The 19,094-nt window shown below is 50.4% G+C and overlaps 1 protein-coding gene across 3 annotated transcripts; it reads right to left on the reverse strand.

Moving 5' to 3' along the window:
* Positions 1–1,894: 1,894 nt before the first annotated feature.
* Positions 1,895–19,019, reverse strand: KLHL36 (kelch like family member 36). Of its 3 annotated transcripts, XM_074314496.2 has the most exons (6): positions 18,877–19,014; positions 18,467–18,566; positions 16,412–16,490; positions 11,162–12,235; positions 9,439–9,596; positions 1,895–7,166 (listed from the first exon to the last, which is right to left on the reverse strand). In XM_074314496.2, exons 3-6 carry the CDS (start codon positions 16,472–16,474, stop codon positions 6,611–6,613), a joined length of 1,851 nt encoding a protein of 616 aa, XP_074170597.2. In that variant the 5' UTR covers positions 16,475–16,490; positions 18,467–18,566; positions 18,877–19,014; the 3' UTR covers positions 1,895–6,610. The 3 variants fall into 3 exon arrangements, with proteins under 3 accessions (XP_074170597.2, XP_074170598.2, XP_019602678.2); XM_074314497.2 differs by lacking the exon at positions 18,467–18,566 and having other exon boundaries at positions 18,877–19,019; XM_019747119.3 differs by lacking the exon at positions 9,439–9,596 and having other exon boundaries at positions 11,193–12,235; positions 18,467–18,981.
* Positions 19,020–19,094: the final 75 nt, after the last annotated feature.

Raw genomic sequence — 19,094 nt, forward strand, 5'->3', positions numbered from 1 at the left:
GGACAGCAATATTGGCTTATGGTTGACTGAAAGTTAAGGACTCCCCTGGTTAACCCCTCAGCTCACATATTTCCATCCTAAGGGCGAGCCACCTGGGAATGTAATATTCCACGTGGGGACTTTCAATGGTGGTCACTTTCCCGTAGTTGACAGAGAGGGGTCTGAACTGGCAGACTTAGGATAAAATGCAGCTCCATTCAGGTGCCTCTAGTGTCTAAGCCAGGCCCATTGTTCTCTGGGTCTAGCCACAGCCACAGTGGCTGTTCAGGGCAGGCTGAAAGTGTCACCCTCTGTTTTCTGCTCCAAGGCCTCGCAGACACTGCAGAGCCAAGTGGGCAGAGCAGCCCAGCAGTGGAGGGTGTCCAGGCCTGTGGGAACAGCCCTGATGGGGCAGAGGCCAGTAAATACTCCTGCTCTCCTTCCTACAGACGGATGGCACAGGAACACAGCTGCTGCCCCAATGTGTTGACTTTCCCCTGGCGAGAGATGCCATCTCTGTCTCCCCTACCCTAACCTGGGTGGGGGGTAGGGACTGGGGGGAGGGGTCTTTGATGGCCTCAAGGAGCAGCATGCAGCAAAGGGACACTCCGTGACTTCTCAGGCTGGGTTAGAAAAAAGCCATGAAGCTGCTGTTAACCGTCATGGGGAAAGTCACTCTGGGAGCCTTTGGCTGCCATGTAAGAAGTTTGGGTAAGGCCACCACATGGAGAGAACAGAGAGTCCAAAGGGGCTGGAGGGGGAGAAGAGGGGAGGGGGGAGGGGAGGGGACGGACAGATGGCGGGAGACTGAGGTGGGGGTGTGGGATGCTGAGGAGCCCCAGCTGGTTCAGTCCCCCACTCAGGGCTCACCTTGCAGCAGGTGTCTCAGAGCCACCACCTGACTGTGCGTGAGCTCCAGGTGAGAGCTGCTTAGCTGACCCAGTCGACCCTCAGATTTGTCAGCAAAAACAATTGATGATTATGGTTTTAAGCCACCTCTTGGGGTCTTAATACTCGGCAATAGAGAAAGCACTTTTTCATTAGCTTTTCCTCCTTGTCTCTCTGTGGTTTCCGGGGGACCCCCTCCCCAAAGAAAACACCTACCTTCAAGTCCTTGTCTAAGGTTCTGCATTCAAGGTAACCGAAAACAAGACCAGCACTGGCCCGCTGGGTAGGTAAGGTCATTCAGCTTGGGTAAGGTCATTAACCTGAGTCTTAGGTTCTTCATCCCCCAAATGGCAAGGATGTTGTTTCTAAGCTAAGAGTCCTCTGGGGTTGAATTGAAATAATCCTGATGAAGTTAGCATCTAGCAGCCAGTGTCCTGGTTGGGGTAGTTTGTTGGCTCAGAGCAAATTCTAACCGAGGTTCCAGGTGTGATGTGCACGGCAGGTACCTCGCACCACCCTCCCGGTGCTTCATTGCCAAAGGTACCCAACTGTGACTGGGTCTGTCCACTGGCAGTCTTGCAAAAGCCCAGCAGGTCAAGGGTGCCATCTTCCTCTTCTTTGGCCCTAAGGGCAAAGAAGTGGACTCTGTTCTTATAGAAATGTTGTATCTTTGTGATAAAGGTAATTGCTTGTCATAAACTGTTTCCCCTGGTTTCTCGTTTTGTCTTCTAATCAAATTACCCCAACTGACACAAATTTAAGCAAATAGTTTCATTTCAGGTCATAGAACTTAGTGCTGCAATCAAGGATCTGAATGAAATTCCTGGCAAAATACAGTAATTAGAGGCACAATGAAAGCAGAATCGAAATGTCTCAGCATACCACAACACTAAAAGGCAGTCTGGTTAATTTCCAAATTATATTTGGACTCAATATGCAAGAGGTTCTTTTTCTTTTTTTTTTTTTTTATTTGGGCACAGAAAATAAGACTGAAGAGCATTACAATAACCACACAAGACTAGGAACATAATTATAAAATAAGCCATACCCTAGCAGGCAAATCATTTTAATGTGTTTTGGGAACTGAATACTCTGTATGGAATTAAAAACAAAGAAAAAAAATCAACGTGCAGAAAATTCATTAAAAAGAAGTAAGACACAGAAAAGCTTTGAGTGCCAGAAAGTTACAAATACAAAAGCAACAAATTAAAAAACAAACACATGCGATTACAGATTTCGGTAACATTAGTAGCCAGAACATACCCAATGAATTAATGGTCAAATATCTTACTAATTTTGACAGAAGGCTGGTGGTAATGATTAACTTCAATTGATCCAAAGGACTTTATTCTTCTTTAAACTGCAAGGAAACCTGGAAAGATGGCTTCAAGTAATTTTGACAGGGTGGAGTTCCTTTCCTCAAAGAAAACTGACATGGAAGGGTTCATCCCCTCTGCCCCCGCCCCCCCCCCCGCCCCACCAATTTGTACATTCATTCAACTCTTTTAACGAAGGCAACCAAAAGACAATTTCTTGAGACCCCAAAACATCCTCAGAAGCCACACGTTTTAATAAAAACAAAAAACCCTACAAAGAAAAGAACAACTCCAATGCTGAGGGCAGTTCTATAAAGTGCAGCATGGTTCACTGTGACAGCTTTTGTGGATTTCATGTTAAAATTTCTTTACAAGAAGGAGTGGACGGGAGTGGATCAGGACCCCAGCTATGCTCTGGGTTGAGAAATGACCCGTATGAGAAAGGTGATCTGTGTGGATCAGTCCTCAGGTATCTTTGCAACTCTGCACACTGCTGAGGTAGGCGCTTCGGAAGAAGCGTGGACCATGTCTAGGGAGTGAGACTGTCCTCTTGGCAAATCAGTGCCCTCTTGCTCAGTTGGGAGCCTAAGTCGGTCATACTCGAGGCCACGTGTGGCCTTACAAAATGCAAGCGTTGTATCAGATCACAGCCTCGGAGGAGGGCAAGATCCAAGACAAAGCCACACGAGGCGGACGAAATCCTGGCACTGACCACAAGACATTTCCTGTCTAGTGCAAGCTTCAAGGGGTGGAGGTCGGGGGCGAGGTGGAAAACCCCGGCAGGCAACCTACAAAATGGTTATTAGCAAATGGTATAAAAAAAGTATCAAAACATTTCAAAAAACTTTAAAAACTGCCAGCGTTGGCAGATGCATAGGGCAGGCTCTCCAAGTACCCGTGGAGCTGCCCTATGCTCCAGAGGTTTGTCCTGGAGGCCAGGACACTGCTTCTCCTCCTCTCTGAAGACATTCAGAATCCACAGAGACAGCGAGGATGTCAGGCCATGGCTGGAACTGCCCCTCCAGGTTCGGGACCAGTGGTCTGAGATTCTAGCCAAAAGCTCCAAGATGCAGCGTGCCACAGATGGCCAGGGTAGAGATAAAGGCTGGTAACTCTCCAAGGGGGTGGGGCGGAGGGCCTCTCACTTCCTGCATTGCTCAAATCACCAAACTCCTGGCCTTGGGGCCAGGTACTTTGAACCACAGGTGAACTCACCTGAACTCACAGAGTGGGGAGGGACTCCACCCCCTTTGGTGTTTGGGTTTCCACCCAAAACTGAACACCCCTGAGGGTTGGTTTCCGGGATTTCTATTAAGTCATCGTGAGGTTGCCTTATCAATTAGGGGCCAGGGGAGGGACGTTCAGTATATAATACACACGTGAGATTTTCCTACCTGGTAGTCTATCTAAAATGGCAGAATGTTACAAACACTGATTGAGCCATCCATACAAGTAAGTTGCTGAGACAACCTCTGTATATCTTCAACAGCAGAAAGACCACCGTACGGAAAAAGGGTTTCTCCAGCTTTTCTATCTCCTTCCTTCTCTTATTATACATTAATGTCTTAAGCAAACATAAACTGAAGCACACATGACTGGGATGAGTACCAAACTCAAAACCTACAACTGCTATGACGTTACAAACTCTAGTTCTTTAAAAGTGAGAAAAACAAAATCTGAATAAAAGCCCACCATGCTTATTTTGAAAGATCAAAAAAGTGATCCAGATATTCTCAAAGTTCAGCTCAGAGAATTGACAGTTTGATGACGTAAGGGCAAATATTGCTGTTTTCATCTCAAGATGTCCGCCTGCAAGCATCTGGGCGTTTATTACTTAGGTTTGAAACGACACCATCATGATTTTGCAGTTCGAATGGCGACCCACATAACTAAGTACATTCCCAAGCTCTGTCCATCTGAGTTAAAAACCCTTTTCTTCCATTCTTAGCTGGTGATTTCCATCTGAACACGTGAACAGCAAAAGCCTGCTTGCTGTGAGCCCCACCACTTTGCTCTCTATGCCTAGGCAAACACTGCTCATTGGTCATCACGCTGGCTTTCTTTGACCTTTAACAAGCTTGAAAAACTTTCTTACTGTAAGTGGAGCCACCACCAATCATCTAAAGTTGGTCCACAAGAGGAAACATAACACTCAAGCCTTCCTTTAAAGGAACGCTCCCCCCACCTCAATAATATGAGATTCTAAGCCATGTAAAGCAAACTGCCTTCACAGTGGCAGGACAGGCAACCCAAGATAGCAGATACGGGACATTATAAGTAACCCAAAAGGCACAAGAAGTCAAAACAGAGGCCAGAGGCCCGCATCCTGGGACACGTTCTGGTACTTGAAAATGAAACAGCTGGCTTAGGTTAAAAACTGACGGCTGTCCTTTCCCCAAGGTCAAAGCCATCTGGCTCCCCAAAGCATGAATAGTCTTTCTACGAGCTCTTCCCCATCTGCCCCTGGATCCTGCCTGAGTGCCACCTCTTTGCTCATGACCGGAGCTGAGTCGGGGAGAACAGGCCACAGGTTCCATGCCTTGTAAAGGGTCTTCAAGTAATGAACCCTATTCTGGAATTGCAAGCGGCTAAGCTATCCCCAAGTGGGCAGAAGTTCTGCAAAATGTGTTTCAGGGAGGCCTGGACCTAGGCATGAGATTAGAAGAAGTTTGGAGATGCTGGGTTGATGGAAGGGTAATAGTTCATGCAGGACTTCTCCACAGTTTGTAAGCCTTTAGCGACTCCCACATGCAAGGAACCAGCTCAATATGCAGACCGCCTGCCCAGCTAGCAGTAGAGGGCAATGATTGGAGTGCTGAAGCTTTCAATGCCCAAGTCACTCTCCGCTCGCCTGGTCACTACAGAAATAGGCCTAATCAACGTACACCTTGAAGGAAAGGAAAGGAAGTGCAGTAAAGAGACAAAAACAGACTGAGCTTGTTCTAATATCAATGTTAATAATACAGCTTGAAGTTTTCCCATCTCCGCAACCAAATCTTTATCAAGGTAAAGATCACTAATGCCTCCCTTGGCTCATGATTAAAACCCATCACACTCCTGTTCTCCCATCGTACTTTGAGTTACACAGTGACGTGGCTGGTAGTCTCACACGCTCCTTCAAGGGCCCACACTCTCGACGTTCTAGTAACTGTGGGAATCAGTGCAGGGCGGTGACACATCTCAGAAGGAGGTGCTGAATATCTAATAGCTTATACAGACTGAAAGAGCTTCACCCCTGGGAGGAGCCTGGTGATTATTTCATCGAACCCTGTCGCTTAATGAATGAGGAAAACAGCTCAAAACTTGTTCAAGAATTTGCCCAGCGGCACAAAACGACTAAGCAGCAGAAGGCTGGGACTGGGGTCTGTTGCTTGAGTCGGGGGGAGGCACTCGCCAACCTTAGGGACTGACGTGCGCTCACTGGGAAAAATGCTTTCGATGGCTTCCTCGGAGCTGGAGTCACAGAAGACAATGGCAAATTCTAGGGGGTGTTCCCTTTCCCTTTCCTGAGAAATAAATGTACATGGGGGGGGGGGGGCTCAGTACATCAGTAATATAATAAACAGTGGGTTCCAGAAAAAAGAAAAGTTAAAAAAAAAAGCCCAAATTATACAATAATGTTTATAAAGAGCATCATGCCTTCCCCCCCCCTTTCCTCCCTGATTACCTATGCCCTTTTAGAATTCAGGAAGATTACCAACCAGGAAAAATGGGATTATTCGGTAACAAGTCACCGGGTAAGAAAATCCCAGTGGGAACACCTTCCTGGTGAGAAATCCCAGGTCTCGCCTGACTGTTCAGCCAGCTGGTGACCCTTGGTCACCCACTCATCCTCTTGGGGTCTCGGTGTCCCTACTTACAAAAACGAATGCTCTTGGCCTTGCCAGTGACTCCCAAACGTGGTTGATGCTCAGTCATTCCAGGAACTGGTTAAAATACAGTTTTCAGCCACTTCCCCCCACAGGTCCTGGTAGTTTTAGATGTGATCATTCTGAGATGAGGCCCAGGCATCTGTATTTTTAAAAGCTCAGCCAGGTTTGGGGAGGCATTGACGAGGGGGTCAGAACCGTCCCCACTAAAGCCTCAAGTTTCACTACAAAAATTTCTGCATAGACCCTGCCTTAGCTACTTTCAGGGGGATGGATAGGGGCACCCCCAAGCATTTGTAATGTGGGGAGAAGCCCTGCGTAGACGTAAGGGGGTTATTTCCTGCCTGGGCCTAGGTTTAATTATTCAAGCAAGATAATAAGTAAAGTTACATAGAATATTTAATTGATTACGGTGATATAGAAATACCAAGAATCATAAAAGTAAAAAAAGCCGCTAAGTGGTATATCGTGGTTTCAGGGTTCTACAAAGTTGTTGCTGGCCTACAGATACTCTGGGAGGTGGCGGCGGGGACGGGGTCCCAGCAGGCGAGGGTGGGGTCACTGGTCCCGGTCCTGGTGCCTCTTGGCCTTGCCCTTCTTCTTCTTGTCCTCCAGCCTCGGCTTCAGGGCGCAGACGCAGGCGGACACGCCAGCGATGGCCTTGGGCAGGTCAGTGCCTTTGCTCCATTTGTCCTTCTCGCGGTCGTACACCTGCACCGTCTTGGAGAAGGCCGTGTTCTCCCAGCTATAGCCGCCCAGGATGTAGATGCGGCCCTCCCACACGGCCACCCCCGACTCACTGTTGGCGTGCAGCAGCGGGGCCACGCGGGTCCACTGGTTGCACTGCGGGCTGTAGGCCTCGACGCCCAGCACATCGAAGCGTTCCATGGACTCCACGCTGTCGTCACTGCCCCCGATGGAGTAGATGCGGTCCTCCAGGCTGCACATGCTGTGCCAGCCCCGGGCCGTGGTCATGGGCCGCCGCTCCTCCCACACGTCCGTCCGGTGGTCATAGCACAGCAGGTTCTTGCGGTAAGGGCCGATCTGGTAGTCGTGGCCTCCCGAGATGTACACAAAGTCTTTGTAGATGGTGCCTGCATGGCCGTACGTGAACCTGTGGAGTGACGGACAGATGCACAGAGCGTCAGAGAGGGAGTCCAGTGCTGCTCTGGGCTGGGCCTCTATGAGCCGGGGCCTCAGTCTCCTCCTCTGTAAAATGGGGACAACCTGCCCTCTCAGGGGGTCATGAGAGTTTGAGGAGGTAACGCAGGGAGTGGCAGCTGTCACTGGATAGGAAGTGGAAGAGCAGGACGAGTAAAAGGGTTGCTGTGTAGCAGGCCTCCTGGACAAGAATCCCAGCTCTGTCCCTCTATTGCCCCACCTGAGAAGTGGGCATAATCACAAGACTACTATCCTTCTCGTAAGGGCTGCAAACAACACGATGCTATGGAGGCACACATATGTACCTGATCAAATTACATGTGAAATGGGGAATGAAAGAAAGTGCAACTCCAATTATATGACATTCTGGACAAGTCAACACTACAGGGACAGTAAAGCAGCAGTGGTTGCCAGGGGTTCAGAGGACGGGGGAGGGGTGGAGTGGACCACGGGGGATCCCAGGGCAGGGACCCCATTCCGCAGGATTCTGTGATGGTGGACACCAAAACCCACAGAATGTACAACATCAAGAGTAAAGATTAACATCAACCATGGACCTCAGTTAATGATATTGTGTCAATACCAGTGCATTCGTGGGAACAAATGTGCCACACACTCCTGCAAAATGCTAAAAATGGGGGAACCTGTGTGCTCAGGGAGAGCGATATATGGGAACTCTCCTTTCCGCTCAATTCTCTGTAAGCCTAAAATTACTCTAAGAAATGAAGCCTATAAAAAGGCAAAAAAGGAAAAAACAAAGTACAAACAAAGGTGAAACAAAAGGAAGCAATGTCATAAAATTTGGGGTGGGGGGGACGGTTACTTAGCCAGGAGGGAGGTGGGAGACAAAAGCATCTGGGGCGATACATTCCCAGGGACACGTTCCACATCTGGGTTTGGGCTGTGGATTCATGCCGGTCCATTACACAAACAAGTCAACACATGAAAAGATACGAGTAAATAAATGAAATAAAGGGGGGCACGCATGCACTAACCAAGATAGCATCATGGAGTACGATTATTCCAACCGTGAACACCTAAGGTCCACTTAGAAAGAACAAGAGGCTTGTTGTAGCCTTCAGGGTACACAAATCCCACTGGCTGGCCCAGAGAAAGTGACAGCAGCAGACGTTCGTATCACTATTATTAAGCCTCCCTTCCCCACCTGTAAAATGGGATTGAGGACCCAAACCTAGGAGACCACAGGTCTTGGTCTGCCTATGACAGGGTCAGTATTTATACCGGGGACCCGCCCCCTTCCCTGCCATCCTGGTTTGGATGATAAATGGTACAGGAACTTATCTCCACTCCAAGAGGTTCCTGGGGACAGCAAGGGACTCATCCCAGAGAACACTTGGCCCAGAGTTGACACAGGGCAATCAGTCACCACCATCATGACTGTCCAGTCACCTTGGTAACAGGTCTCCAGGTGTTAGTCCACTGCCTTCCTGGAGCTCTCTACATGAAGCTGGTGGTACCTAGGGACCGGAGGGGCTGGGGTTCACACCCAGACACGTACCCCATGCACCCTGTAACTCTCAGGGATAAAGTCCCCAAGACACCTGGAGGCACTCCCCGGCAGGACTGGTTCAGAAAGTGCCCCTGCAGGTTCGACTACAAGGAACTGGTAAAATACACGGTGTGCACCGCCTGCTAAACCCGCGATGATAATAAATGCACACCAATGCAGAGAGGAGGAGACACACTCTGCGCCCTGGAGCACTGCCCATGTGCTGCGTGCTGTGTGGCGCGTTCCTCACATGTATGTTATCTCATCCTTATGATAACCCTACAGGGTGGGTATGAGCGTCACGCCTACTTTACAGATGAGAAAATGCAACGAGCGGGGTGAAGACGCTTGCTCATGTCACAGATATAGTACAGATATCCCCCAACCTCTCTGAACTCCCCCTGCCCAAACTCAGAGGTTTTTAAGTAAATCCCTCACTATCTGAACTCAATACTCCCTAAAACTCAGGAAGTAGATAAGACTCAGAAACGGAGGGATGCTTGTCCTAGCGGCAGAGCTCACACTTGCACTCGGACGGCCTAGAACAGGAGCCCTGACTCGTCAGCACCACACCCTCCACCCCTTTTAGTCTCCCCACTGTTATGTACAAGCCAGAGATTTTTCTGGAGGCCAAAATATCCAGAAAGCAAGGTGGAACGAACTAGAACCTAAAAGTCGTCATGTTTGAGGAGTCCGCCACGAAACCCCCAATCACCTTGGCAAACCGGCCACGTAGGACCAGGAGTCAGTCTTGGGACTGTAAGTCTCTACAGAAGAGAGCGCTCCGTTCTCATTCCGGCCACCGACGGCCACCAGCATGTCTTCAATGGAAGCAAGGTAGAAATCCACGCGGCGCTGGTTCATGGAGGCCACCTGTGGAGGTGAGACACCTGTACCTTCCCTTCCCCAAACCCTGGAAAGCGTAACATCTAGCACCAGTTCCCAACGGTGTTCTAGGGAACACACAGCCCGAGAAGGGAAGGCAGTGGCCAAATGAGTTTGGGGGAAGGGAGCCAAACTCGAAGAAAGGAGGGTTTTTTAGCAGGGATTCTCAGAGTCCCCAAGGACCCTTGAGACATTGCGAACCCCCAAGAGAGGGATGGAGCACACAGTTCCCCAAACTTGTTTGGCCATGTGGCCAGCCTTGGGGACTTGAATTCCACAGGACACACCGTTCATAATTGTTGATTACGTGGTTTCCTTAAATAAAAATTCATCCTTCCTCTTGCCACCCCATCAGATGGTTTTTTAATTAATGCTGATTGCCACCTGCGTTAACCGGCAGAAAGTGGCACTCAACAGGAAATTAAAAAGCAGAGGACTCAACTTTTGTTTTAAATGATACAAGCAGAACACATGAAGGAACTGTCCTGCAGGAGGCCATACATTCAAGCTGCCACTACTACTAAGCTTTCGAGGGCAGCGCCAAAGCTGGAAGCCTCTTTCTAGTGGCAAGACTTCTACCTTGGTGGGTGGTTTTAGATTTTGGAGCATAAAATCAAAAGGTCATCAGAATCTATTCTGAGTTGTGAGCTCAGAAAAACACCGAGTTAAGTAAAACACTGAGGTGTGAGTATAAAGACTGAGACCGACTTTCATGGGTGGTGGCCTGGAGAGGCTTTTGTGGGAGAAAAGAGACACCTTCTCTCTGCCAGGCACTTGGCAATCAATATGAGCTACAACCCCTGACTCTAGAAGGTCAATGTCACCCCACCCATTTCCAGAGGAGGAAGCTAAAATTTGGAGAGGGCAAGGAACCAGCGAAACTTCCCAGCTACAATTTCGCCAATTTCGGGATATGAACTCAGGTCTGACACCAAGAGCCACACTCTGCCCAGAATTAGCTGCCACACCTGCCAAAAGGGCACGGCTCCTATCAGGGGTGAGCCTTTTGTGGCCTCCTGAAACTGGCTCCGAACTTTTCCAAAAGAGGAGCTCGGCCGAGACTGAGCCATGGGAAGAGTGTTTTAACTGTGGGCCAGATCTCTAGACCGGCGCTATCCAATAGGGTAGCCACTAGCCTCGTGTGGCCATTTACACGCAAATATATATTAGTTACAGTGACATCAAATTGAAAATTCAGTCCTTCGGTCCCGGTGGCCACAGTCTCAAGTGTTCAACTGCCACACATAGCTGGTGGCTACTACATGGGACAGCGCAGATATAGACTGTTTCTATCAGTGCAGAAAGTTCCATTGGACATCGCTGCTCTGGACCATGACCGATCCTGCAGAAGGCGGCCGGTCAACCCTCACTCCTCTCAACCGCGGTGCAGGCACAAGGGTGGATGGGAACTAGGGGGCTCGTCACTTTATCATCACACCTCGTTCAGAAGCAGGATGCTGGTCAAGGCCCGAGAGATGGGAGGGGCAGTCAAGGGTAGGTTAAAGAGATCAAAAGTCCTCAAGAGTAAAGAAAGAATCTGGCTTTAATCTCACCTTGATCCACTGTTTACAGCGGGGGTCATACCTATAAAGAAGATTGGATGCTGCGTCCCCTCCATTGTCCCTCGAGAAGCTGCCACCAGCGATGAAGATGAACCCCCCCAACACGGCGACACAGTGGTGGCTCCGCCGGGCCGGCAGGGGCGTCTCCTTGACCCACTGCTCACTCTTGGCATCCAGGTAGCAGGTGTCGTCACTGAGCTCCAGACACCGCTCGGAGACCTCGCCCCCCACGAACAGCAGGCGCTCCTCGTTGGTGCGCAGGGCCGTGCGCTTGGTCTGCATGACCGGCTGGGCCACCAGGCTGTTGTGGTAGCACACGGCCTCCTCGATGAAGCCCTCACAGTTGGCCTCCCTGGGCAGCAGCGAGCACACGGCCGGCTTGACGCGGTGCAGCAGGTCGTTCTTGGGGATGAGGGGGAAGTGGATGTGCTCCAGCACCTGGTAGGCGTGGGTCTCGCGCTCCGGCTGCTGCGTCAGCCACTGCAGGGCGGCCTGCAGCAGGTCGTGCTCGCACTCCCGCTGCACCTCGCTGCTGCTCAGGTACAGGCACAGCTTCTGCATGGAGACATTCTGCAGGAAGTCGGGTGTGAAGGACAGCGTGCCGAAGTGGCTCAGGATGAAGCCGTCGATGAAGGCGTCCAGCCGCTTGAGGCTGTAGATGGAGGCCAGCTCCTGCAGGTACAGGTAGTTGTCCTCGCTCACCTCCTGCTCCAGGTACTCGCAGCAGAAGTCGACCACTGTCCAGATCTGCAGCAGGTGGGCCGTCTCCAGGATGTAGTCGATGTTGCCGCCATCCAGGGCCAGCTCCCCGCCGTACAGGAAGTCCACCACTGCCTTGAGGCCAATGTAGGACGCGCCGATCAGCTCCACCTCCTTCTGGAAGGCCTCGCGCATGCCCAGGGTGAACATGGAGTTGAAGTAGTCGCTGCACACGGCCAGCAGGTTGCGGTGGGCGGGCACGCGCTGCTCGTCGGCCACTAGGACAATGTCACAGAAGAGACCGCGGAGACGCTGCTCATTGAGCCGCTGCAGCACCGTGGACGAGTGCTCGGCCCAGCGGTACACCTGCAGGAGAGCGGGTGTCAGGGCTTCAGGGGCACCCAGGCCCGGAGTGGGGAAGCGCACCCACCTGTCCCCCACAGCTGAAGCATCCTGGAGTCAATCTAGTGTAACATGACTAGCATTTTCAACACAATGGAATGAAAGAGAATGGGAAATAAAACATCATAGTGTACAGTAGGAAATAAGGGTATTTGGGTGTGTGATTGTATTGTATATATTCTTCCTTTTCCTTTATAAATAGAATTCATAAAATCAACCTTCCTTCCTTCCTCCCTTCTTTCCTTCCTGTGGGTCATGAACAAATAGATTTGAAAAACACTCTCCTATCTCCCATGATGGCTCAGGTGTCGCCTCTGAAGTCAGAACGAATCAGGGTTTGCATCCAGCTCTGCCACTTACCAGCTGTGTGATCTTGAGTGAGTCACAAGGAGGCTCTGAGCCCCATTTCCTCATCTCACAAGTGAGGATGATGGTATTCATCGTTCAGGTTGGGGGCCGTGGGGGGCGGGGGGTGGTTAATGAGACAGATCCTGGCAAATAGCCAGCCTGAGGGAAGCTGTTGGGATTGTCAGTCCCCACCGAGGCTATGTGCTGAGGAAGACAGCTTTCTCTTTGTCTTAGAAAGGCAAATGGTCATGCTACAGAGACCCCCATTTCTACTGATCGGTCCAGGGATGTGGCAGGTCCCAAAGGTTGAGCGATGCTCTGGGGATCCTACTTCCAGAAACATGGCATCACCAGCCATTGCTGGGGTTTAAAGAGATATACGGCATGTAAGACGCAGAAACGCTCCCTTTTCCTGGGGGCTTTTATGTACCCTGCACTGTGCTGTGCACTTGACATGCACTCTCTCATTCGAGCATCACGACAACCCCCCAAGGGAATGTCTATTATAATCCCCATTTTCCAGATGAGGAAAGTGGAGGTTCAGAGAAACTAAGAAACTTGCCCAAAGCCCCACAGTGACTACACAGCAGGGCTGAGATTTGAACCCAGGTCTGATTCCAGACCCCAAACCTGTAATCACCATCCTATGCTAGAATTAACAAATCAATTAATGTGAATAGTGACTATGGAGTAATTCCATATATTCAGGTCAGTAGACATTTATTGAGTGCTATATGCCTGCCATGTGCTTTTGAGGATACAAAGATACGTCAAACCTGGACAATAGTTTCTAAATCCTTGGAGGACCAATTATGCTTTGGGCTTTCAGGACACTGCAAATTATTTATTCACTATTTAAAAACAAGAAAATTCAATACAGGGAAAACCAGGACATTCAGAAAGATCAACTAGGTAGCTGGTCTGTCTGAGGGCGATTGAGGGCGAGCTGAGCCAAGCCTGAAAAGGAGAAACGGTGATGCAAAGGGAGATGGCTTAGGAGATACGAGCAGCCGTGTGACTGGCGTACAGGTCCAAATTCTTACAGCTTACTTCTCAACACGTGTCCTCTAGCAGTGGGTGTCATATCTTTCTTCCCCTCCAAGTCTGCTCTTTACTGCCTCTGACCCATTTGTAATTGGGGTACTTTATTTCCCTGTGGTCCTTCCTTTTCTGGTGAATTCCAACATCAATTGCTCCGTCTATATTATAGGTGCAGACAACCACCTCACATTCTGATAAGGACACCACACATATACATTGCCTAAAGCTTCCTTCCCCTCCATGTTTAGGAAGCCAGGCTCTACTGCCCTTATGTTACAGGATGGTTTCTCATGGGTACCACACATGGATAACTCCATTTATTCTGGTTACTCACTGAGAGCCTGGCTGGCCCGGTTTTGGCTTCTAATTAAGCAGGAATGGTCTGGGCTCCAGCACACAATGGCTTGGGGCTCCTTTCGGGTGTAGACTGAAGAATGGAAATTAAAAAGCACAACAGCAGCGGCTACCTCATAATAGTAAAGGCTCTGTGTCCCGAGAGAAGCAAGTGAGGGGCATCAGGTGTGCTGTCTGTCCAGCCTGGGCCCCTGATTGTCTCTAAGCTGGTGGGGGTGCTGCAACTCCACACTTACATGGGGGTACACATGACCCCAGGCTGCTCCGTAAAAAGGAAAACAGCCCCAAGGGGGTGGGGACCAGGGAAAGCCCCAGACGACAGCTGCCAAGGGGAACCATCTGCTCCAGTGAGCCAGGGCAGGGAAAAGGGCAGAGCTGCTTCTAAAACTGGGTCTCCATGCTAAGTAGGCATGTTTAATTCTGTACCTGGATCTCAACTACAGCCCGTTTCTGGTTATTTCAGTGTAGCTGCAGAAGACAAGAACTTTCAAAAAACCGACAAACATGACTTCCCAGTTTTAAAGGGACAGTAGTAACAGAGTTGCAGCATTTTGTGTAATTTGGAAGCCCCAAGCCCCAACATTCTCTCATGGTATTAACCCTGTTCATTTTTTCATTTCCTATGTTTAGTGCCTTTTTCAGAGGCAAGGCAAAGTGGGTGAAGAAACACAGGTCCTCGGGAGCTAATACTGGACAGACGCAGCAGGTATAGGGTATTTCTTAATAAAAAAGAACTCAGCATCAAAATGGATCAACACATTTTAGAGTAAATAACAATGGTGGTCGCACTGAGAAGGAACAATCTATCATTACAAGCAGCAACGGAGGCAAACCTCAGATGCATCATGCTGAGTGCAAGGAGCCAGGGACACAAGGAAGAGCACCTACCCTCTGATTCCATTTACATAAAGTTCAAGGGCAGGGAAAACGGTGGTGCTGGGAGAGTTGCAATATAGAAACTGCAGGCTACTGAGGTGTGTTAACGTAGAAAATCAAGGGTACTTTCTTAATACAAAATGTCAGGAATGTAAATACAATCAACCAAGGGATAGAGAACTCGATTCCTAAAAGCTTCGATTCAGAAACAAACTCAGAATCTGGCTTTAAGGGACAAAGATTTCTAGTGCTATCAAACTTAGAAAGCTACACTGTCTCCACAGCCAAGCTCCGAAACAAAGCCCCTTTGAGTCAGCAGCGAGACCTTTCTGAGTTTTCACAGCAGATAAAGCCGGGCTTGGCAAGAGCCTTCTCAGTAAACACAAATGGAAATAGGAGACCGTTTCTCAAGAGAACCAACCTCTCCCGAAAATTACACCCCGTTTTTCTTTTATGCACATCTGTAGAACCTCTTTCTTCTTTTCTCAAATCTACAGGCTGCTCACAACTCTCTTTATCTAATGTAGTCTTTCTCAGTCATTTTTTCATCTTCTTTTTCACTCTGAAGGTATTTTTTCCTAATAGCCTCCATAAAATGTTAATGCCACATATATTCTGTTTATCTGTGCAGGTACTTTAGTCATAAAAAGAGTAAAAATTCTTTCCATACCCCAAGAACCAATTTCACCCTTTTGGGGGCAATAGTAGCCTCACTAAGAATGATGATCTAAGGTAACCACAATATTTAATCTCCACAAAAGGGCCATTTTTAAAGTAACGCTGTTTTTTCCTAGGGGCTTATATGTACCTTGAACTATGCTGTACACTTGACATGTACACATATATTGATATGTATAAAAAGATGGGTATAAGCGCCCTACAAATCAGCCCCCCAATCCTTATCTATAGCAGCTGTGGGGCCAGGGATTGCTGAGTCCCTAGAGGAGTTTGCTGAAGGTGTAGATTCCCAGGTCCTGCTCTCAGATTTTAACTGAGCAGGTCTGGGGTGGTGCCAGGCATATGCATTTCTAATGAGACACCTTCTCCCAGGGCGATTCTGATGCAGCTAGTGTGACATAGGTTGGTAGCCCAGCCCTGGGAAACCACCCTCACTCCTTCCTAGGGTCCCAGAAAGTCATGATGGGGGAAGACCCTGGGCCCTTAACATCCAGGTATGCAACGTGCTGCCTCCACCATAAGGTCAGGTGCTGGCTTCTCAATGGTCTCGTCCTTGGAGTTTTTGAGCCCCCAAGCAGGGACAGCAATCCCATGGCTTTTATCCTCTTAGGGTTGAAGCGCAGCATAAATGAGTTGAGCTGTCTCTAACATCCCTTGCACTCCCAGCTAGCTCTGATTTTATGATTCTTCCACTCCTGGCCCATGCAACCTCTACTCATCCTTAAGGAGACTGACACCACCACCAAGAACAGAAAACCAGTTTGTACACTGAGGATGAGCTCATCAGAAAAACATCACACTTCTCAGGCAATTTGCACAGGTGGCGAGCGACCGTTCACAGACCTTTGAAGATTCGCTGATTTTGTAGGGCCGAGACACTCGCGTCTGCCGGCTTCCTTCCATCATAAAAGAGGTCGTGGCCCTACAACAAGAACAGGATTTCTGAGCACATCGTAATGGTAATAGCTCTGGGTCATTTGTTAATTGCAGGCTCTGCTGGACCATATCAGTGACCACAAGGGCAACAGCAATCACACAGAGGACAGAGGCGAGGAAGGCAGTGTACCACAAAGAACTCTTATGCAGTGAGTTGAAAAATCAGACAGTTAAAATCAGAGAGCCCATTTAACAAGTGTTCCTTGATCATCTAAAAATCCAACATCATGTCTTTTAGACCACCTCCTACAAGTACCTCCCTTTTGACGCTTGATCTTGACTAGGCCTTTGGCTACATCAAGGTTATAAAGACAAGAGTTACCATTGCAGAGTCCAGACCGTGGAACCAAGCTAAGGGATTTCCCTATGCTGTCTCATTCAACCCCACCACTACTTGGCCGGGCTGATGTCACTTATCCCATTTTACAGATGAGGCTATTGGGTTCAAGCTCACAAAGCTAGTAAAATGGCTGGGAACCAAACCTGGGTCTTTCACCGTGATGTTCTGCTGAATGTGGCCCAGTCTTTGACAGTGTCATACTTCTAAAATACGAAGGTAAGGATGTGGTGCAGTGATGACACCACAAATAAAACATGTTGTAGACACAGGTACTGGTTTACGTGCTTTCCTGGTTTAATCCCCACAACCACCCCACGAGGCCAGCCTATTACTGTTCTGTTTATGGAGGAGGAAACTGATAGCAATGAGAGGAAGTAATTTGACAGCGTCACACAGTTAGGAAGAAGCCAGCAGAAGTGGGATCTTAACCCAGGGTGATTTCCATGCACTTAACCGCCTGACCATAAAATAAAATGAAAAAGCCCACAGGCAGGAAACCTCTGCCGTGGCCTATGCCCTGCCTGGGACATCCAGGATAAACTCGAACAAGCATGTTAACCTCCAACGAGCATGTTAACCTCTCTAGACCTCATGGCTGCGTCTATGTTAAGGTTTCTTCCCGCTTTGAAATGCTAAGCAACTCACTGACAGCACTAGTCAGGCTTTGGGACCTTGGTGGGAGGGGACACACAGAGGAAGGACTAAGCCAGCAATAGGGGCACAAGTCACATACTGGGACAGAGGGTTTAAGAAGGAGTTTCTTTCCCCTGCTGAGTTGAGACGAGTCACTTGTTACCTATTGAACAAACCAGCCTTTGCTAATAAAAAACAATGTAACAAGACGTCAGCACAGTTTCAAGATAATCCCAACACACAGCGGAGGCTCCAGTGTAACTTTGGGCACAGTTCATCCTGTCCAGCTCCCTGTGCAAAGGAAGTGGACAGCTAGACTGCTCTTGACCAACGAGCAACTTTGTGACAATGACCAGCTATACCCACCCCTGTCCTTTCTGACAGTCCCTCAGCTGCTGGGGGTGCTGAGAGAGGGAAGGGAAAGAAACCACATTCATGCAATGCCTACAGCACCTCCCTGACTTCCTTGTTTCACCTTCACCCTGAGACAGGTGCCACCACCATTTCTGACACCCAGGCTCCGGTGGTAAAGGGGCCCACCCAAGGTCACACCACAGAAAGCAGCAGGACCCTCTCTCCACCACTGCAGGAGGCCAGCCAGGGCTCAGTTTGCCCTGAGTACTAAAAGCATTCTTTTCTAGGCCAAGCTTTCTAGAGAGAGTTTCCCCCTCGTGTCGTAGGTTCCCTTTTGTCTCCGGGCAAGTGGTTTGGGGCCGATTTCTATACGAGTGTTGGGTGTCCGCTGCCTCCGTGCTTTCTGGAAGCAGATGAGGGGTCAAAGCCATCCACATAGGTAGTGACGATCCCCAGTTACGCATAAAAGATCTTTTCGTAAACACGGGAACACAGGACACGTCCGAACGGATGAGCCCCCAGGGAACCTCCTCTCCGAGCTCCTTCCCCGGGTTTCAACCCTGAACCTGCCCGCCCTCAGCGCTCGGGGAAACACAACATTGTAGAGATGGACACGGCTGCCCGCCAGCACTCACCCGCGGCAGGGTCTCCGGGGACACCGCTGTCGCTCGCTCGGACCCGGCACCCCCTGGCGGAACTGCCGACACAACGGCTGCCTGGGCAGGCTCGAGCCGGCTGCGAGGAGGCAGAGGAGGCGGAGTCGGGACGCGACCCAGTCCGGCGCCCGCGACAGGACGCTGGGACACTCACCTGGGCCACGCGGGCCGGCCGCACAGGCCGCACCTGTACCACCTACGGGGGTGGCGGCGCCCCTCCCCCCGCTCCGCTGCACCACTGCCCCCAGCACAAAGGGAGCCGCGGGTGGGCCGGGCGGGGGTCTCCCTCGCAGGCTGGGGGCCCTCCCCAGGCAGGCCCGCCCCCCGCCCCCCGACGGCTTGCGGCGCCCGGCGGGTCTCGGGCAGGAGGCGGGCGCGCGGAGGCCCACCTAGGAGGCGCGCTACGGCCGCGGCGCGGAGACCCCCGGCGGCGGAGCCGGACCGGCGGGGCGGAGGGGCGCGGGCGCTGGAGCCCCGGGGCGGGCCGGGTGCGCAGCCATGGCTCCGCCAGGAAGTGCGAGGCCGAGGGCGGAGGCGCGCGCGGCCAATGGCGGCGGCCGGGAGGAGGTGGGCTCAGGCGGCGCCGAGGCGGGGCCTGCGCCCGGGG

Source organism: Rhinolophus sinicus, chromosome 8 (assembly GCF_057876585.1).
Source record: "Rhinolophus sinicus isolate RSI-liver-muscle chromosome 8, RSI-T2T, whole genome shotgun sequence".
NCBI lineage: Eukaryota > Metazoa > Chordata > Mammalia > Chiroptera > Rhinolophidae > Rhinolophus > Rhinolophus sinicus.

What these genes read in the sequence shown, in the direction of transcription:
- KLHL36 (XM_074314497.2), bottom strand. Translation starts at nt 16,474, where the DNA reads ATGATGGAAGGAAGCCGGCAGACGCGAGTGTCTCGGCCCTACAAAATC. An exon ending in AAATCAGCGAATCTTCAAAG is followed by an intron (nt 12,236 to 16,411) that starts GTCTGTGAACGG and finishes GCTCTCCTGCAG; the next exon opens with GTGTACCGCTGGGCCGAGCA. An exon ending in TACGTGGCCGGTTTGCCAAG is followed by an intron (nt 7,167 to 9,438) that starts GTGATTGGGGGT and finishes GTCACTCCACAG; the next exon opens with GTTCACGTACGGCCATGCAG.